The following is a 22,119-nucleotide window of genomic DNA, read 5'->3' as shown; positions in this document are numbered from 1 at the left end:
CCAGTGATGCCTTTGTCTGAGTTTTGCTCAGGCCCACTGGGCCTGCTCAGCCTGGCAGACTGCGCTTAGCTCATGCTACTGGCCTGGATCCCATGCCTGCCGAGGGCGAGTGGAGTGGCGAGGGGTGTGTGAATGAGCAAGTATGGGGTCTGGCCACTGCACACAGTGGTGGAACCGGCAGCTCCATACACTGCCACAGGCACTGGCTCTCTGTGAGGCTGTGGCTGGACTAGGCATCCCACAAGTAGATTCCATGGCTGGCACTAGGGAACATGGTCATGCCCAGAAGCTTGGAAATGCCAGCAACTGCAAAGCCCCAAAGAGGGTGTCACTGCCCTGGCTTGGGGCACTCCTAGGTCTGGGATCCCCAAGGAGCCACAGCTCTTCTCTCCTTGTTGCCTGCAATATGGCAAGGAAGTGGTGTGTTTCAGCCCTGTTTGTGTTACAGCTCTTTCAGCCCTGCCATTCGGCACGTTCCAAGTTCTCGTCCCATGCCCAGGTAGAAGGAGGTATGCAGACAAGTGGAAGGTGAGAAAGGTGAAGAGGAGCTTTATTGAGTGGTAGAGCTCAGAGGAGACTCACAGTGCCCCTCTCCGCAGCTGGTCGTCCCTACGTCTGCTCAACTCTCAGCAGAGAGGAGACAACAAAGTAGGTAGTTTATTTCTGCAGGCAGGTTATCCCATCAAGTGCTCAAGTCTGGCTGAGTCTGGAGTTTTTATGGGCTTCAGAGGGAGGAAGTGCATGCTGATTGGTTCATGGGTGGCCATGGGCAGGCCGAGAAAAAGCACCATAAGTTCCCACTCCAGTTTGCAGGACTGACAGCCTGGTCCCCAGGCTTCAGGCCTTCCCCAACTTAAAGTTGGGGCCTCAACAGGGACCTTCCCCCTGTACTCCAGAGCCTGCCTGCCTGCTGCCACTGTTCATGATGCCCAGGCCGTTTGTACAGAGGGGAGCCTGCAGGCCAGTGCTAAGCTGCCCTCAGCCCCACTCAGCCTCCCTCCCTTGTTCATTGGCATTCTAAGTCTGGAAGGGGTCAAGGCAGCAGGGGATAGTATGTCAGTGCTGCCCTGGTGTGTATACCTGGCTGGGTTGCAACTGTGCCTGGGCTTGGCCTCAACTTTGCTCTGAGATTGGAGCAGGCACTGGGAGTGTGGAGAGGCCAGGCAGTGGGAGCAGGCACTTCTGAGTCTGCAGGGGCAGCAGGGGGCTTCCTGGGCCCTTGAGAGTGCAGATATGCCCAGGTCTGCAGCTGCAGCTTGGGTGGCTGCAGTGGCACCCAAAAGGTCAGTGCTCCTGTCTTCTGCCAGCCCCCACCAGCTCTATGGAGTTCAAAGCCCAGCCATACCTCCCCTTTTGCAGCCAGCTTCTCCACAGCAGCCACTCCAGATGGGCCATTGCTACCATCAATAGTGTGTATGGTCAATCCAGATATTACTGAAGATATTTTCTTGTTTGTTTTTAGAGGCAGGTTCTGGCTCTGTTACCCAGGCTGCAATGCAGTGATGCAAACATGGCTCACTGCAGCCTCAGCCTCTTCGGCTCAGGCAATCCTCCTGCTTTGCATCCTAAGTAGCTGGGATAGCAGGTGTGTGCTACCATGCCTGGATAATTTCTTTTTTATTTTTTTGTAGAGATGGGGTCTCTAGGTTGCCCAGGCTAGTCTCAAACTCCTGGTCTCAAGTGACCTTCCCATCTTGGTCTCCCAAGCCATTGGGATTACAGGCATGAGCCACTACGCCCAATCTAACTAAAGACTTTTGAAAGCATTTTTTATGATTGTAGTAGGAGAACCAACAAAATAATCAAAATCATAATGCATAGAAAGAATTCCCTTCCCTGTCAGCTTTCACTAGGTAAAGAATAGGAAGAACAGATGGATTATATAGGTCCTGCTTCTAAAACAGTTAAGCTGTTATATTGTAAACAGTTAAGCTATTGTTGTATTTGTGAGTAACTTGAGATTAGGAGCCAAATATTTTATATTTACATCTCAGTGCTTGGCAATGCACATAGTGGGTGATCAGCAATCTTGGATTAAATAATTGAGAATCCAGATTCTCTCTTATAATTCTTTCACAGACTGGCATACAAAAGGGAGCCTGAGATTTAACATGCAGTGTTTGGAACGGGGACTTGTTTTTATCCTGAGGTCAGAAACCTCCACAGCTGAGTACTTTGGATAATGAAAGTTCATTTTCTATATTTGCCTAGCTTGGGCTGGACACAGGCAAATGTCATACGATACGCTTTTAAACATTCTTTTCTTTCCATTTTAAGCATTTGTGTTTACTGCAGCACATCTCAAAGATTCACAATATTTACTGTATATTTCTATGCTTTTAAGAAAAAAAATGCAGCTTTCACATGCAAGTTAATTTCAGCAGGCAGATCCTTTCCTGAAGCAAAAAAGGCTAGATATAAAAACAAACAAGAGGGAGAATACACTGTTTTAACAAATGGGTCCTTAGAGATGGATTTTAAAGCATGGATTTTGTTTCCCGATCTAGATTTTACCCTATCACTTCACAACACTGAGAGAAATCCTGAAATAAATCAGTAACATTTGCACAATTTTTAAGGCTGACAGTTTTATTTTTTTCCTGTTTTGTCTATTGCTGTAGCCAATGTAATTAGGTCATACCCATGTGAAAAGTTTATTGTACAAGAAAAATTTTGGATGTGTGTGAGTATTTTCAGGAAGATTTGTTTCTGCTAATGTTCATGATGTCCTTTGCACGTGAAACTAATTCACTTATTATCGTACACAATTTAGAATATTATTATTGTTTCCAAAAAAACAAACAACTCTAATTCAAAGGGAAACACATGTTTGTTTGCTTTTCTATCATGGTTAGAGCAGTTACACTTAAAAGTATTTTTAGCAGATAAACCACTGATTTTAAAACATATTTTTTAACAATACAGATTAGATGCCAACCCAAGCAGGGATCATTCGAGTAGAAAGGGGAGAAAGGACTAAATTATAATAGTGTTCCAGAAATGGCAGCAGAAATCAAACGCTAGCCTACATACCTTGAGCATTGCCCTCCAATTTCACTTTTATAACAGTTGTTTGTAATTCTTAGGTCCTGGGTATTTTCTAACAGACTTTTTATGATTATATCAACAGATGTAAGTTTCAGGCCCACATGAAAATTATTGCTTCTACACTTCCAGAAATGTTAGGAACCATGGGAGAATGCCATTTTTCACAAAATGAAGATACTTATTCATGTTTTCTGAAAAATCTTGATGTTAACTCATTTTCTTCTTTAATAAGCTGAATGCCTTGCTTTTAATGTATTAATTTAATAATTTTAGTAACTATTTAATTGAGATTCTTACTTGCTTCCGAAACATAAGCACCAGGATGAATAGATACAAGAGTCACAATTTAACATATTTTATTGGCTGAGCATAAAGGTCACAATTACCAAGCTTTATAGACACACCATTAGAAATATACAATAGATCCTTTGTAGAGACCATGAAGGAGAGCTAGTGTAGGCGATGTCAGGAACAGCAATACAAATTTTGAGTTGCTGTCTGTGACAAAAGCAGAGCAATTGTCAAGAATTTGACTGGGTCACAAAAGAATTTAAAGGGCCAGCAGCTCTTTAAGAATGCATGCATTAGCATTAGCTTTATCCTTACGTAACATTTACTGTGAGGCAAGGCATGGCAAATATTAAGCAATCTACTGAATTCCTCTGAGTCCCAGTGATTCTATTTTCAAATGAGATAGGTAGGTGAGATACACAAATGAAATCAGGAGGCTTGATTAATGCTGCCCTTCCAGAAATCTACAATGTGAATGGATCACTATTTGTACCCCAGTTTAAGCATTTTGCTAAGAAAAAAATGGAAATAAGTGAAATAGATGGGAAAATATGGTACTTTTTTGGAAGGAAAGAAGTTTCCGTTCTAAAACAAAATGTCCATGGCTAATCAGATATACTTCTGCAATTCTGTTTTCATGTATTAATAGAGCTAGATTTCAGCTTCGCTTAAGTTTTTACCAAGAGAAGAATTTGAGGGCATGGTGTCTTGCACCTGTAATCCCAGCCCTATGGGAGGCCAAGGTGGGCATATCGCATGAGCTCATAAATTCAAGACCAGCCTGGGCAGCATGGCAAAACACCATCTGTACAAAAAATAAAAATAGAAAACTAGCCGAGCATGGTGAAACATGCCCGTGGTACCAGCTACAGGGGAGGCTAAGGTAGGAGTATCACTTGAGCCCAGGAGGCAGGTAGCACCACTGCTGGGATTGTACCACTGCACTCTAACTGAACTCCAGTCTGGGTGACAGAGCAAGAACTTGTCTCAATTAAAAAAAAAAAAAAAAAAAAAAGATTTGTTAGTGAGAGGTCAGTTTTCCTAAATTACATTGACTAAATTTTTTGTGACATTCAAAATTTGCCATGGTCACTTGCTAGACTCCTAACATGTTCTGTAAATTCTCAGCTTTTAGTAGAATTTGAAGAATGCTTGTGGAAAATCAGTGATGCTTTCAACCATTGGTTTGGTTCTGTGTCCCCACCCAAATCTCACCTTGGATTGTAATAATCCCCATGTGTCAAGGGCAGGACAAGATGGAAGTAGTTGGATCATGGGGACAGTTTACCATGCTGTTCTCATGATAGTGAGTGTATCTCATTAGATCTGATGGTTTCATATGCATCTAGCATTTCTCCTGCTTGCACTCATTCTCTTTCCTGCCTCTCTGTGAAGAGGTGTCTTCTGCCATAATTGTAAGTTTTCTGAGGCCTCCCCAGCTACATGGAACTGAGTCAATTAAACCTCTTTTCTTTATAAATTACCCAGTCTCAGGTATTTCTTTATAGCAGTGTGAGAACAGACTAATACAGTAAATTGGTACCTCAGAGAGTGGGGTGCTGCTATAAAGCTATCCAAAAATGTGGAAGCGCCCTTGGAACTGGGTAATAGGCAGAGGTTGGAACAGTTTGGAGGGCTCAGAAGAAGACAGGAAAATGGGGGAAAGTGTGGAACTTCCTAGAGATTTGTTGAATAGCTTTGACCAAAATGCTGATAGTGATGAAGACGACGAAGTCCAGGCAGAGGTGGTCTCAGATAGAGACAAGGAACTTGTTGGGAACTGGAGTAAAGGTGACCCTTGCTATGCTTTAACAAAAAGACTGGTATCATTTTACCCCCTCCCTAGAAATCTGTGGAACTTTTGAACTTGAGAGAGTTAATTTAGATTATCTGGTGGAAGAAATTGCTAAGCAGCAGAGCATTCAAGACGTGACAAAGCATAAAAGTTTGGAAAATTTGCAGCCTGACAATGCAGTAGAAAAGAAAAACCCATTTTCTGGGGAGAAATTCGAGCCACCTGCAGAAATTTGCATAAGTAATGAGAAGCCAAATGTTAATTGCCAAGACAATGGGGAAAATATCTCCAGGGCATGCTAGAGACCTTCACCGCAGCCCCTCCCATCACAGGCCCAGAGGCCTGTGAGAGAAAAATGGTATCCTGGACCTGGTCCAGGGCCTCCCTGCTGTGTGCCATGTGTCCTACCTGCTCCAGTCATGACTAAAAGAGGCCAAGGTACATCTCAGGCTATTGCATCAGAGGGTGCAAGCCCCCAGCCTTGGCAGCTTCCACATGTTGCTGGTCCTGTGGGTATGCAGAAGGCAAGAATTGAGTTTGGGAACCTCTGCCTAGATTTCAGAGGGTATATGAAAATGCCTGGACACCCAGGCAGAAGTTTGCTGCAGGGGTGGAGCCCTCATAAAGAACCTCTGGTAGGGCAGTGCAGAAGGGAAATTGGGGTTGGAGCCCCCACACAGAGTCCCCACTGGGGCACTGCCTCAGTGAGAAAAGGCCCACCATCTTCTAGATCCCAGAATGGTTTATCCACAAACAGTATGCACCATGCACCTGGAAAAGCCACAGACACGCAAAGCCAGCCTGTGAAAGCAGCTGGGAGGGGGTCTGTAATGTGCAAAGCCACAGAGGTGGAGCTGTCCAAGGCCATGGGAACCCACCTCTTGCATCAGCATGAACCTGGATGTAAGACATAGAGTCAAAGATAATTTTGCAACTTTAAGGATTAATGACTGCCCTATTGGATTTTGGACTTGCATGGAGTCTGTAGCCCCTTTGTTTTGACCAATTACTCACATTTGGAATGGGCGTATTTACGCAATGTCTGTATCCCCATTGTATCTAGGAAGCAACTAACTTGCTTTTTGATTTTACAGGCTCAGAGGCGGAAGGGACTTGCCTTGTCTCAGATGAGACTTTGGAGTTGGACTTTTGGGTTAATGCTGGAATGAGTTAAGACTTTGGGGGACTGTTGGAAGGACATGATTGTGTTTTGAAATGTGAGGACATGAGATTTGGGAGTGTCCAGGGGCGGAATGATATGTATTGGCTCTGTGTTCTCCACATCTCACCTTGAATTGTAATAATCCCCACGTGTCAAGGGCAGGACCAGGTGGAAATAATTGGATCATGGAGGCAGTTTCCTCCATGCTGTTCTCATGATAATTAGTGAGTCTCATGAGATCTCTTGGTTTTATAAGCATCTGGCATTCCCACCTCCTTGCACTCATTGTTTCTCCTGCCACCCTATGAAGAGGTGCCTTCCACCATGATTACAAGTTTCTTGAGGCCTCCCCAGTCATGTGAAACTGTGAGTCAATTAAACCTCTTTCTTTATAAATTACCCAGTCTTGGCTGGGCACGGTGGCTCACGCCTATAATCCCAGCACTTTGTGAGGCCAAGGTGAGTGGATCACATGAGGTCAGGAGTTCAAGACCAGCCTGGCCAACATAATGAAACTCTGTCTCTACTAAAAATATAAAAATTAGCCAGGTGTGGTGGCACACATTTGAGGTCCCAGCTACTCGGGAGACTGAGGCAGGAGAATCACTTGAACCCAGGAGGCAGAGGTGCAGTGAGCCAAGATTGTGCCACTGCACTCCAACCTGGGTGACAGAATGAAACTCCATCTCAAAAAAAAAAAGAAAAGAAAAGAAAGAAAAACAAATTACCCGGTCTTGGGTATTTCTTCATAGCAGCATGAGAATGGACCAATACAACCATGCTTATTCTTCAGCTACAATAGCAGGACTGCCTTTGACATACTGATGTTCTTTTTTTTTTTTTTTCAGGGACTTTATGTTTTCGTGGTTTATTTCATTTTACACAACCAAACGTGTTGCCCTATGAAGGCCAGTTACACTGTGGAAATGAATGGGCATCCTGGACCCAGCACAGCCTTTTTCACGCCCGGGAGTGGAATGCCTCCTGCTGGAGGGGAAATCAGCAAGTCCACTCAGAATCTCATCAGTGCTATGGAGGAGGTGTCTTCCCTTGCTCTTTCATTCTCTCTCTGTCTCTGTCTATCTGTCTTTCTCTCTGTGTGTCTGTCTGTCTGTCTCTCTCTCTCTCTCTCTGTCTCTCTCTGTGTCTCACTGACAGGCTCTCTACCTCATAAAGAGTACAAGATGAATGACACTAGGTGATTTTTAAATCTTACATACTGACATCTTCTGACCTATGGTACTTCATTTCCTTACTGCAGCATCACACCCATTATCTAATTCTTTCTCTTCCTCACCCTGTGAGCTAGACTGACCAGCAGTTTGTATTGGGAAATCAGATAGAGTATAATTTGACATTTCTTTCTTCAAAATCTTTCTAATTTGACATGCCAGTGACTGGGTCTGCCAAGGAAATGGTTCTTAAGATGTTATTTTTCCTAAAAATACTTTCATAGCTCTCTTCCTCCACCCATTCCAACCCACTACCTCAATCCCAAAAAACAGAGAAAAGAAATTAAGCCAAACTTCTTTTCAATTTACATACTAGAAAATATTTCAGAAAAAAAGCTCAGAAGAGTGCTTCTGCAGCACTATTGGAAAATCTAGCCAGGATTTCCTCTGTACAAATCTACCTCCCACTGCTCTCTGCATTCTGTCCTCATCATTTTTATTTCCTGTGCATGAATCCCATTGCCACCAGCTTGTCAGTAATGCTGCCCCTAGCACTGGGGCACTGCTCACATTTTAAAACATCCCTGAATTCCTCTGGCCAGGAGGAGATAGTAACAAAGGCCTCTAAAAATTTCTGCAGTGTCCAAGATGTGCTTAGTTACCATTTTTTTATGAGCTCGTATTGCCCTCTTTATATTAAGGAGCCAAGGAAAACAGTATTTGTGTTTACTTCCTGAAAAATGGCAGGAAATGAAGGTACACCTGTCTGAAAAGGTAGCAGTTTATATTAATAGATAGATGGATGGAGAGATAGGTAGATAGATAGATCAATAGACTGATAACTTACCTGCCCAGAGATAACTTTTGTCCTTTGTAGCAATATGGAAAGTAATTTTACTTATGTTAGGTTAAAATTAAGGTAAATATTCACAATTCAAGTACTATATGTATTTTTAGTTTTAATGAGAAATTTTAATATACAGAATTATTAACTAGTAACAGAAACAGAGTAGAAAGGTGGTTGTCAAGTGCTGGGGGTGAAAGAAATGAAGGATTTTGATCAAAGGATTTTGATCAAAATTTCAGTTATAAAATGAATTAGTTCAAGTACAGTTTTTAAAAATCAAGCTATATCTTTAATATCCTTAAATTTTTGGAAATCTAGTATGACTTCTCTATCCCCAAAGTTCTTAAAATAGACTTATTTCATCACAGCAGGTCCAATGGAAACAGGGATTTTTTAGGATCAAGAATTCAGAAATGAATCTTAAAATTTTTTTGAATGGTTGCTCAGTCTAGCATTTGTTTAGATCTGAACTGTCCAATACAATAACCATTAGCTGCATGTGGCTATTTAAATTTAAACTAAAATTAGGCAACATTAAAGAGTCAGTTTATCATTCACCCTCACCACATTTTAAGTGCTCAACAGCCACATGTGTTTGGTAGCTGCCATATTGGAGAACACAGATATAACACATTTGTATCACTGCAGAAAGTTTTATTGGACACTGCTGGTCTAGATGTTCAACTTCCTAGTGAAATTTTTTAAGGTTCATCTTTTCCTCTCAAGTTCATTTCTAAAGTTCTCAGATCACTGTTCTCAGAAATGAAATGTCTTTGCTGTCTCTCAGAACACCCTATGTTGGTAGGCAGTAGCTGTTAACAGTCCAATTCTTGGGCCAGAGCCACCACTTGGGTGCTCATTTGGGTGTTGTGCAACAGCAGAGCCTGAAGTGTGCTCTGCATTCCTCAGAGGCTTAGAATTGGCCTTGATTCAGCTGTCAGTGAGGTGCTGTCAGAGACATTCTAAAAAGCCATGCAGAGAAGGGAAAGTATAGGAAAGAAGGATTAAGAGGTTGTTTATCAGTAACCTAGAGGGATGTAAATACATTTAATCATTCCAGGATAGAGCTATCTTTTTAGTCATTCAATCCAAAACAAGGAGGAATGCTATGAAAGTATTTTTCTCAATTTAGTATGTCCTTATAGATACCTACTATATTTAAAATCCTGTGTGGCATTTTAGATAAAGGATTAGGAGGATTCGTCTCCATTTCTTATATTTTTTAACAGAGTTTTCTTTGTACACATCTTCCCAAAAAATGTATTTATTGGGTTAAAAATTAGTTTTCATTCCCCACACATGACAACATAGAAATCTACAAGTAATTCAAATAGAGACATTGTTTAGAATCACAGATTAAATTGTCTCAGGGAGAGACATAATTTTCTAAAAAATAAAGATAAAATTAAAGTTGTTTTGTTTTTGTTTTTGTTTTTTTAGTAGAGATAGGGTGTCTCTCTGTCACCCAGGCTGGAGCATAGTGGCATGATCATAGCCCACTGCAGCCTCGAACTTCTGAACTCAAGTGAGTCTCCCACCTCAGCCTCCTGAGTAGCTGGGAATACAGGTGCATACCACCACACCCAACTAATTTTTTACATTTTAAAATTTTTTGTAGATATGGAGGTCTCACCATCTTGTCCAGGCGGGTCTCTAACTCCTGGGATCAAGCAATCCTCCCACCAAAATTTAAGGCCAGGTATGGTGGTTCACACCCGTAATCATAGCACTTTGAGAAGTTGAGGCAGGATCTCTTGAGCCCAGGAGTTTGAGACCAGCCTGAGCAATGTAGTGAGACTTCATCTCTACCCAAAAAAAATTATAAATAAGTAAAGGTCTAGTTTCAAAATAGTGTCACCACCCTTTAACAAGGTCTTTGTAAGGAAAGGCAGAGATCAATTGTTCATATGGGTTTCATAGTGAATGTGTATGCATTCATATTATGATTTCTTTTTCCCCCATCCCAATCCAAAAAGGTGCCACCTGACTGGGAGAGAGCATCCTTCCAACAGGCCAGTCAGGCCAGCCCTGATTTAAAGCCAAGTCCACAAAATGGAGCCACGTTCCCATCCTCTGGAGGATATGGCCAGGGGTCACTGATAGCTGATGAGGAGTCCCAGGAGTTTGATGATTTGATATTTGCATTGAAAACTGGTATGTATGAACCCATGAACCACATTACAAGTAGGCACTCTTGCTATGTTACAATTTATATTTTCTTCCCATGAAGTTGCAAAGTACTATCAGTCACCCTTAGCACATCCTGATTCTCATGACCCATTCCTAATCCCAGGAAAACTCTAGGATATTTTGTTCTTGGCACAAAATATAAGACAACCTAAAAATAATTTACAACTTGCTTTCAAAAAAGGCATACTCTAACTAAATGTAAATATCCCTGTCCTGGAATCTTGCTAGAACACCAAGATACTATTAAGTTTGCTATAGACAGTTGATAGGGATCTCACTGAGGGAGTTTTGCCTCTGGCCTGCCAAAGAGACCTTCTTATGGAGTGCCTTTGAAGCAGAAACTTTCAAAGGCAACATAATGAGCATGGTATAGTTCTATAATTTCCAAGGGCTATCACATACAATAATTCTTTGACCCTCCTATATATACAGTCCCACTCAACTTTGAGACCCCAGTGAATAGTTCTTACAGAATGAGAGGAAAACAGTCCTAAAGGTCCCAACTCATCAGCATATGATGCTGGAAACAGGCTAAGGCAATAAAAGACCACGAAACCGCCTGATTAAAGGTCACACGCTCCTGGGTGAAACAGTTAGTGGATATCATTCTTTCCTGTGTGTCTAAATGATAGCTGCATTCATAATAGAAATATAGTGGATATTTTATTGGGGAAATTCTATTTTGAACATTAAAAGAAAACCATAAACTAATTTGAGTTGTTTTCAAATCAAATATGCAGTTTAAAAATTGCTTCTCCTCAGAAAAATTTTGAACTGACACCTATAAAAATCACAGTGCATTTTAATTTCTAGATATCCACATGAGCAAGAAGATATGTCCATGCCCGGTTGAAGTTATTAAAATATTTATTCGGAAGTGTATTTTACTATCTTATAGTTTTATTGTTTGGCTCTAAAGTATATTGCTTTGCTAAAACATTTTTCTTCATTATTTTGAAGTTAAAAGTTTGCATTATATCTTGAAAATACTCCAAAATGCCTAAGAATAACAGCATATTTTCACGTATCATATTTTACAACCTTCCCAAGGTTACATAGTTAAGAAATGGCGGCGGCGCAAAGCAACAGAGGCAGGCCGCCTGACCCTGAGACCATGCTCTCAGTCACTGTGCCACAACCGCCTCGCAAGTGCTTTGTTAAGAATGGCAAATCCGATCTGTATTAGTCCATTCTCACACTGTTATGAAGAAATACCAGAGACTGGGCAATTTATAAAGGAAAGAGGTTTAATTGACTCACGTGGCTGGGGAGGCTTCAGGAAACGTACAATCATGGCGGAAGGCAAAGGAGAAGCAGGCACCTTCTTCGCAGGGTGGCAGGACAGAGTGAGTGCAAGCAGGGGAAATGCCAGACACTTGTAAAACCATCAGATCTTGTGAGACTCACTCACTATCACAAGAATAGCATAGGGTAAACCGCCCCCATGATCCAATTGCCTCCACCTGGTCCTGCCATCCACACGTGGAGAATATAGGGCTAGAATTACAATTATAATTGAATTGTACAATTACAATTGAATCTTACAGTTCAAGATGAGATTTTGGGTGGGGACACAGCCAAATCATATCACTATAGAAAGGAATAAGAACTTAATCCTATACTCAGATTAGTGCTTAGAATAACCTTTGCTAGATATTGTTGAATGCTGAGTGAGTGGATGAATTTGAACAATGAAGCTTAGAGTTTGCTAGGAAAAATAGGCATTCACACAAACATGACATAAGAAAGAATAAAGTAATGGAGAGAGTTATAAATGACAGAGGAGATGAAGAGGTAACAGAAAATTCTCTATGAATTCTTGAAGGATGTACAGGTTTTAAACAAGTAAAGAATGGAGGAAAGGGCATTAGGAACTGAGAGAATAGAATTAGCAGGAGCCCAGAGGCTTAACGGCATGTGGCCTCTTTTAGAACCAGTGCTGCTGTGGCAGGGGCAGAGAGTGAGAGAAGCCAGGCAGCAGAAGGCAGGACTGACAGGTAGCTTGCCGGCACCATCGATTGTCTACTAGAGTTCCCCAGCTGGGTTTTAGCAAATACCCGCCCTTAGCTATTCATAGTCATTCCTCAGTGGGAGGATCCCTGACCCAATATATTTGAGAAATTGCAGAGATTCACAATTCACATTAGCATTTTAGCAGCTCTGAAATGTTCTAGACAAGGAAAACCATTTTGCTTAATTTAACCTGGTCTTTCCAGAACACTAGCAATACATTCATTTTGGGGGAGCAGAACACTCACTGATAACTTTGCGTAATAATAAAATGCTATTCGGATGCCATGGTAAGGAGTGAGAGTTTTATAGAGCATAGTGAGCCATGTAGGCTTTGGAGAAAAGGAATGGCATGTTCCTATTGGTTTTGAGGCAAAATAACTGTTATGAAAGTATGAAGAAATAAATTTAGAAGCAACATCACAAAGGCTGGGAGGTTATTACAGTGTTCCAAAAGAATGAGGTTAAGGCCTCAAATCTGGAGAGTGGAAATAAAAATGAGAAGACGAGCTTCCCAACAAGAGGAATGCTGAGGAAAAACTGAGGGACAATCTTCCAAAGCTCATGCTTCTCACCATGATGGCTGACTGAAGGAAAAGTATATAGAGCATTTGTTTGTTTATGCTAATAAACAAATAGATTTGGTTCAGCAAACATGCAGGAGAAAACTGATAAGTTTAGATGTCGACATCAGGCCTGGTGGCTCCTAAATATTCAGGTTTGGATCTTAAGTGAGGGACCAGGGTGAAGGGGAATGATTTGAAATGCATCAGCACAGAGACTATATTTGAAGCTATGGAGATGAAAAAAGGTTGATCTGGGAGAATGGAAGGAGAGAGAAGAGAAGAAAGGAAAAGAGATGAGGAAGTCAGGGGAGAAGGAGGAAGGGAAACAAAAATATTATAGATAATACCAACATTTAAAGAGTGAATTAGAAGACAGTCTCACAAAGAAACTGTAGCAAGTTCAGAAAGAAAACCAAAGAGGAAGGAGTTTCAGGAAGTAAGAAATGATTGGCTGGATAAAACGTTCCTTAAAGTCAGGGCTGAAAAGGGACTTTCAGACTACAAGTTGTTCTCAGGGCAGATTATGTCCTCACTGCTACAGTGTCATCTGTTGTTGAAGTTATGACACCGGAAACATAAAGTGAATTCTTGGAACATAATTAAATTAGATCTATATTACATTACATCTTATATTTATATAACAACTATGAAGTGTATTCGGTTCTAGAATGTAAGGAATGTCTTGCTTACTTATAGATTTGTTTCAGCATTCCTTTAGAGTTCCCTGAACTCACTAGGAAATAAATACTTTAAAAGACCAAAATAACAATCTCTAACACTTGGTTCCCTATATTTTTAGAAAAAGTACTGTAGTAATCAAGTATCAGCCACTGGACAGTTTCCCTCCTAGAATATGGTCAAATAAAGGATCAGTCTACATGCCATTCCATCTACAGCAGTTATAATTGACTCATAAGGCCAGATTCAGCCCAACAAAGTGCTTTGCTTGAGCCATATAACATCTTAACATTTTTTGAGCCAATATTAAAAATTTAGAGCTATTTTCTAAAAATGTAGAATTTCTAGAAAAATCTAGCAACAGAGTCTTTGAAGTCGAGCACAACACTGCTTGCTTGGAACTGAGTAATAGCAGCCCCTTTGGACATGAGCTCTTCCATTTTCTAGTGCCTACTAGGCCCATGTCACTGGTTTATGCAAACCTCCTTGGCCGCTAGGACATTTGAGTTTGCAAACCTTGATCTCTCTCAGGTCCACCTTCACTACGGCCCACTCCAAGTCAAGTACTGAAACAGTGGGTCTTCCATGTCTCTTTCATTTGAACCCCTAAACAACTTGTCAAAGCTATGGAGCCTTTTGCATATGTTTAAAAAGTTTTTCACAATCAGTTTAAATAGTATCAAATAATATAATTTCCACTGTATCATACATTTTGATGTTTGAAAATAAAAATTTTACATTATTTTTTTAAACTAACCCAAAGGCTCTTTGCTAACTACCTTAGCAATGTAATATCTAGTTATTGATTCTTTAAATATATGAACAGGCTTTTTTTTATAATTGGAAATTTGACATCACTTTCTTTTCTCCTTGAACTTATATTTCCATTCTACTTTCTCCATGGAATTTTATCCTACTATAATATATTTCATACTTACAATTCATTTTACTCACATTTCTCTCCAACAGAACACGTTTTTAAATTAGAACTTAAATTTTTCTGTGGCCATAAGACTCTAAGGTATTCAAAATTTCTTTTATACTGTGACCATCACAATTATTCCTAGTGTACAGTTCAACAAATCAACATGAGTAACAGAAACATCTGTTTTGGTAAATGATTGTCAAAAATGAAAAAGACTAATCAGAATAATAGATATGGAAATTCAAGATCTGGGAATGTATTCCTTTAAAGCTGTCCTTCCCATACCACCTTGTACTCCTTGAAAAGGAATCATGTATCACAAGTTAAAGGAATCCCAGCCTGAAGACTTCTACTGCAGGTGCTTTACATCCTGCAGAGGCATTGACCTGGAGTGATGTGCAGCATTAGATTATGAGGAGGGCGGCCAGCTCCCACATTGACCACTGACTTTAGCCAAATCGTTAACCACCTCTTCTCACCTATAAAAATCCTACCTTGCAAAGAGTTCTGTATTCTCAAATAACAGTTTCTACCATGTATCTGATAATTTTCTACTTGAGATTATGTGACAGTGAGCCACCAATTTCTGCCCATGTCCTAGGCTTCCTGGCAGGCCTCCTCCAATCTCTCTTACATCTGCAGCCAACCTTAGAGAACACTGTAAATTTAAGGCAAAAATGGGCCTTTGGCATTCAACAGCCATTCTTTTTAACCTCCTCCTTTCTTAGCTATAGCATCATTTATAATAAAGTTTTCTATAAACAGGTAAAAGATAAAAGCTTTTTCTGTGGTTTTTACATCTTAATAGAAAACTCTTAAAAACCAAAACCTACAAGGTGGAAAAAAGTTCATTTTTAATTGTGGGACTTTAGGCACTGTGGTAGTATCAGATGAAAAGTGATTTGTCTATCCTTCTCAAATTGTACTACCTGTTAATCAGGTTTGTTCTATGTACTTCCCTTACCCTAATATCCTGCACTAAAATATGTGTCGGAGAGTATGTAAGAATCAAGACAGAGGTTAATAAGTCACAAATGAGCAAGTAGGTCACAAGAATAGGAAGCATGGTCCATCCAATGCAAATTCCACATAGAAGCAGGAAGGGTGGCCAGATAAACATGTAGAAATAAGAATCTGGCCTAGTCCTGGGCCAGAGTTTATGTTCTGAAAAACCGGGATTCATCTCAGTATCCCTGGATATGTAACAGTGCTGAGTATGGAGCTCAGTTGATGCTCCATACTGGATGGATGGATGGATGGATGGATGGATGGATGGATGGATGGATGGGATTCAGGAAGAGTGACTAGGCCTTTCAATAGCCATTGATACTATTTCCTGTGCCCTTTTAATCTTCCTTAGAATTCATCATCTTTCAGTTAGGAATAATGTTCAGATATTCAAGCACATACTAAAATGCTTGTATTAATTCAGTAGGTAGAATGCCTTTACTGAGTGCAATAGAGAGAATTTAATGTCAGAATGCCATAATAAGGGGCAAGCAGGAGACCTAACACTCTTTAGCTAAGACATTCTTTTTAATTATGTTAAGATTAACTGTGAGAAAGACTGTATCTCTAAAAGAGAAAGCTTAAGTAGTCAGTTTCCAGATTAAAAAACATCATCACTTCTTTATAAGCATTTACAAATGTGTCAGCAGACCCCAAATTCATGTTTAACAGCTGCAAATGAATTCTGATGTGAGCAAGACAATGTTTTTGAAGCCACTGTGTTAGTGCATACTTAGTTGCATACTTCAAACTTATATTAAAGGCAAGTATATTAAAATTGTTTGATCTAAAGTAGAAGCCCTGGCCCATAAACCAGTCATGGACTTCTTTTTTGATCTAATTTTAGCCATATTACATTTTTTAAAATTTAGAAAAAAACACTATTGACATTTCTAATTTTTAAGTTAAAATATTCGACTTTCTATGAGAAATCCACATTTCACTCTAAAAAAAGATGACATAATGTCTTTCAATTATTTGTTCTTGAAGTACATCAGCACTTCCACAGGCAAGTGAGACAGTGAGACACTGAATTCTAGACTAGTGGTATCCTGATTATTATTTTTTTGTTTTTTTGTTTTTTTTAAATAGAGCTGTCTAATGTATCATCAGTGTCCCCAAGACTTTAGGAGGATAGGAACAGTCACCCTGGGACAGCCTCCATTTTAGGGAAGAGGAGAAAGTTCCAAGCAAACTAGAACAGAGACTCAGGGTGAGGGTAGGATGGAAAGGAATGTCTCTATTTACGTCTTAACAAGGTGCGCCTTGAGTACTGGCATTTCTGTGTTGATCCCAAGTTGACAAGATTCCTGAAAATGTCAAGCTTAGAACATACTGGGCTTAGAAAGGAGTCTTTCTTCAGCGGGGGCTTCTCCCAGAATGACTAACCTGATTCCCCACCATCCCCAGCCCCCTGGCTTCCTGGTGTTATCCCAGGCCGATGACATCAATGTCATGGTAAACATTTCCCTATCGGAAACCTAGACATGATTTATTTTTCAGTTAGAAGAAAATAGATGACAAGTCCTTGAACACAAATGAAAACATTCAGAATCAAGGCCCAAAATAAACTTCTCCAAGAACTCATCAATAAATTTCTCTTTGTAAGATATCACATCAAACCACAATGACTTATTTAACTTCAAGAAATTCTGCAGCCCAGTGTAGGAAACAAAGTTAGGTGAGAATCAAAATGGAAAAGTGGAATTTTGAAAGATTTTGATTTTTTTCCTCAGAAAAAGATGGAAGGGGTATGGTCTTTGGATCATTGTCACATTGATCATTGTCACAGAGGCCACTCAACTAGCACCTCTCATCCTCACTCAGTCCCTGCATCTGTAAAACAGGACTGATAGTCACCCTATCCTAACCAAAGTATATTAAAATGTTAAGAAAGGTGAAGCTCATGATGAATGTAAATTATTAGTTTTAGTTCCTTTATGATTGCCTGTTCTATCAACCAAAGGAAAGTGTCCCTGTTATCACAGTCGCTGGATTTTTCTTAAACTTTTGGTTTGAAATTTAAGCATGGAAACACCTTTCAGAAAATCAGGATACTTACTGCAAACTACCCGCCTATATCATTTACTGAATTGCAAAGAGATGGGAGACGTGGTTTGTGCTCCCAGGTCTGAGCTTGTTATACTTGTGTGTAATATATGCCTTTTCTGAATCTCAGTGAGGGATGAGAATTTGGATATTTGTGCATTTCTTTGAACTGGGAAGAAACTGAAAAGATGATGAGGTGGGTCAGGTAGATGTGGTGACTCAAGAGGAGTCTAGAACTTGCTTACATATCTTGAGTTGCTAAACAAGCTCAGCATGCTTGCAGTAAGGTAGAGCTTGTCTTTCTAGTGTGCTTTGTCCCAGGTGTCATCACACGCTTTATGATGATATTCCTAGTGGGATCTAGAGTGGGCAGACGCTGAAATCACTGGGAGTTGGTACTAGTTAAACGATTTGGCCTCAGTCTTCCCTGAGGCTAATCTTGGGGTCCTCTCTGTTCCTCCTTAGTGCTTCCATATTTAGCTCTTCCTTGCTACAGGCTCCAGGGCCTTAGTAACCTCTTTATAGAATGGCCACTATCTTACAGTTCACTGAGGTTCTTCCAAATAACACAGTTCTCCTGTTCACAGCAGAGAAACGTGGGCCATTTGTCCTTCGAAGGCCTGGAAGTAGACACAAATGTTACCTTCAGGGGCCAAGCATTATTTATGGTATTCCATAAATGATTGAAGAGGGCTGGGTGAAAACAGAGACAAACTGAAGGACTGCCTGGTCCATGGGTTTTTTTGTTGTTGTTGTTTTTTGTTTGTTTTGTAATGCAGAAATGCAGGCCCAGTGTTGCCTGATCTTCTGGTTGTTTTTTTGTTTTGGTTTGGTTTTTGTTTGTTTTTGTTTTTGTTTTTTCAAGAGAAACCAGAAATCTGATTTTTTTATTTGAAATTGTTAAATTTTAGCAACTTACTAAATTTTTAAAAATACATTGTCATTGGCAATATTCTGGTTCTTGAAGAAAAGAGTTTATGGGTGTTTGTTAAGCATTTTACTTTATGGCTTATGTATACATTATAGATAGGAGTATTATTAAATTTATCATCAAAACCTGGGCAGTGTGAGAGAATAAAGGGGACGTGATTAATGATTTTGTCAGGGATGAGAACTTTTCACATTTTATGTCCTCCAGCTCCCTATTTTAATAAGATGGAAAAATAAGTATCTGTAAAAAGATATAGAGATGGGCCTTGATGGACAGGCAGGAAGACACTCAGGCTGGAATTAACATGCTGCATTCAGGGCATCAGGAGACCTGATCAGTTTCAGAGAAAGCTCTCCAAAAGGCAATGGTTGGGATACATCTATTTGATAGGCTAGAGACAGATTAAGGACTGATTTGAGAGCCAAAGCAGAAGGTTCCCAACTCAGTGCAACGGGCAATAGGAACTAACATTTGTTCTTGAGAAGGAGAGGGCAGCGGAATACAGAACAGACCAGAGGAACAGAACAGGAGATGAGATGGAACAGGCAGGTTCACGACTTAGGATGCAGAGCACAGTTTATTACTACATTCAGCAGACATTTACTGAACACCTGCAGTGTACTGAGCTAGGAGACAAAGATAGAAAGGACATAATCCAGTGGGGGAGTCAGAAATTTTAAAAGAGAATCATCCTGTTTCAAGAGGTAGCAGGGTTGATACTGGTAGGAAGAGTGGAGGCAGCCACATGAAGGAGGTGGGAAGTGAGAAGAGCACCCCAGGCAGAGGTGCCAAAATAAGAACGTGGTGTGAAAAGGCAGTGACCTGCTGCTCCATGTCCTGAGCTTGGAAACCCTAGTGAGACATTAGGAGAGAATGCAGGCAAGAGGATCCTGCAGGCCTTGAGGCAGGGCAGAAGACAGGGCCTCCAGAAATGAGGCAGCAGGAGGAAATGTATGAGAAAGCAGAAGAGGTCTAGAAAGAGCCAGCAGATCAGAGGATGAGATGGGCAAGTACCATGTCACAGAAGCAAAGGGAGGAAGTGGAGTTTCAACAGTGGCCTTTAACAGAGAGAGTGCAAAGGTCAGAGACCCAGAAGAAGAAGGGCTTGGCTAGAAGGTCACTAGTAGGCTCTGGCTTCCATCTTCAGATAGGCTAAGATTAAGCTAATTCACCATTTTCCCACAACTGTCAACTCTGCAGAATTGCCTTTTCTTCATTTCAGAAAGGGAAATCCTAGCTGCCTAAGCAACCGGCTTTTCACTTTCCTCCTTGTTTGCAGAGTCTAGTGGGGCTGGCCCTGGTAACCTCTGGTGATTCATCCAGCACGCCCTATGACCACATCCCCATTGTGTGTGTGTGTAGAGAGGATGAGAGTTAATGTGTTCCTCTGAACTGTATTACAAAAGAAAAGAACATTGTTCTCTAGAAATATGAAAGAAAAAGAAAAGAACAAGGTGTTTCTCTAGCATAGTTTTAAGTTTTCTCAATTATCCGACTTGTAAAAAACAAAACAAAAAAAACACAAAAAAACGAAGTAGCAAATAGTGGAGCTTCCTCAAAACAGATTCTGAGCACTGTCAGTAGTTAACTGCTGTGGTGGAATTCCTGTGTGGATCTATTTTGGCACTGTGTTATGTAATTATTTTTATCTTAGGATCAGATCTGAATCATTCAGAGCCAATGTCTTCAGGGCACTGGTGTGACTCCAGGTGTTCTCACATACCTGTCTTTCTTCTCAGATCACTGCCCAACACTGAATCTCAAGTGATGGACCTCAGTGCATATGAGCTCGGGGCCTATATGTTTTGTAACAGCAAATCCTACCCCACTGGTGAAAAAGTCTAATAACCTGACTGGTTTTCTATTTGGATGAGACCCCCATTGAGAGATTATATTCTGGTAGTAGGTTACACCTGTCCACCATGTGGAAACAAACAATAAAGATTGAGAACCCAAATGTGTGTCTTTAGAAATTAATCTGTACATTTTTAAAAACTATCAAAGGAAACGTAAAAGATAGTTTCATAATTGTTAGGTATTAATAATATCTATTCTAAATGTATAGCTTATTTTTTACTAATATAATAGAAATAAAAAGAATTGGACCTAATGTAAATTGATTCTTAAGAATTCACTACATTAATAGTTTGGATTTTTGTGTTCATTCTATTTCTGTGGCAGGTGCTGGTCTCAGTGTCAGTGACAATGAATCTGGTCAAGGCAGCCAGGAGGGGGGCACCTTGACTGACTCCCAGATCGTGGAGCTCAGGAGGATACCCATCGCCGACACTCACCTCTAGCGCCTCACTAACCATTCAGCTGAGCCCACTTTCATATTTGTATCAGCTTTTGTGCTAAAACTCTCTAAGTACATCCACCTGTGTAATAGGAACCTGTGAATCGTACTGGATGATTAACACAAAAGTGATTGTTGTATTTGGAGTATAAATTACTGATTGTGTGTGACCTGAAAATTCACTGCTATAAGAAAGATGGAGTCAGTTTGTATCAGTTAATAGGATGTTCATATTCCAAGAATGTTAGTTGTTTTTTTAAATCATCCTATATGGCTAACATTGTTTAATGAAAGTAATGCTCAATAAAGCAATAGAATCTATTTGGTATCATCCAGCTTCATTATTCATAAAGGAACATTGTGCATAGGCAAAAAAAGCTAACTCTATATGTAGATGATGACAGGCACCCTGTGCCATCTTGCATGAATCCAGGTGATCCAGATTCAAGACTTCACTGCAGCTAGAAGACTTTAATTCCTGAAAAATGTAAACTGGTCTGTCTGTTGATGATCCGGCACCTAAATGTTGATGGGAGTACTGAATTTGGCCTAGTCTTTCAACAGTATGTATTTCTGCTCATTATAAAATTAGGGATCTGAACACTTCTCAGAATGAACGTTCTGTCCCCAGTTAAAAATAACTCCATCAAGCATTTTTTCATGCAGTTAAGAAGAGGATCTTTCAAACAATACGGAGTTTGTTTTAGAGAAACATTTCTTGGTTTGGATTTTTCAGTCTTTCTTTGTCTTGGAATGAGACATCAGAAAGTCTATCCCGGAACAAACGCTGTGGTGTTTATGATGATTTCATTGACTGTGGTTCCAGAAGAATCATCAGTAACAGAACAAGTTTGTCCTAAGGAAGCCATTTTGATTTTTTATTTTGGAATTCTTAAATATGTTTGAGAAAATCAGTATCATCTCAAGAAAGGTTAAAAAGATTAGCTAAGAGAAAATTTTGTTCTGCTAATAATTTTCCTTAGAGCCATAACTAAAAGATCCAAGTGCTTTTTCGTCGCTATTAAGGGTGGCTTTATTTGTTATAAAACCTGAGGTGGCATTATTTATCTTGATAAATTATAAAATGTCTCCTTTTCCTGTGAGTCCTCCCCTTCCCCTACCCCATTCGTCTTATATCGAGTTTTGATAAG

At 40.2% G+C, this 22,119-nt stretch overlaps 1 protein-coding gene across 10 annotated transcripts in view; it reads left to right on the top strand.

The window, feature by feature from the left end:
* The window catches only part of ADGRV1 (adhesion G protein-coupled receptor V1), a 584,631-nt gene extending 563,342 nt beyond the window's left edge, over window positions 1-21,289 (top strand). For 7 of the 10 annotated variants that reach the window (XM_007978103.3, XM_073014615.1, XM_007978088.3 and 4 more), the window contains 3 exons: window positions 7,145-7,336; window positions 10,292-10,469; window positions 20,854-21,289. In XM_007978103.3, the coding sequence (XP_007976294.3) occupies window positions 7,145-7,336; window positions 10,292-10,469; window positions 20,854-20,972 (489 nt within the window). In that variant the 3' untranslated portion in view covers window positions 20,973-21,289. Of the gene's footprint in view, window positions 1-7,144; window positions 7,337-10,291; window positions 10,470-20,853 lie in introns of those variants that run through there. The other 3 variants (XM_073014617.1, XM_073014619.1, XM_073014621.1) reach the window with 3 other exon arrangements.
* The last annotated feature ends 830 nt before the right edge of the window (window positions 21,290-22,119 follow it).

The sequence above is a fragment of the Chlorocebus sabaeus genome, chromosome 4 (genome assembly GCF_047675955.1).
Source record: "Chlorocebus sabaeus isolate Y175 chromosome 4, mChlSab1.0.hap1, whole genome shotgun sequence".
NCBI classification, from domain to species: domain Eukaryota; kingdom Metazoa; phylum Chordata; class Mammalia; order Primates; family Cercopithecidae; genus Chlorocebus; species Chlorocebus sabaeus.
This window is presented reverse-complemented; position numbering and strand designations above follow the sequence as displayed.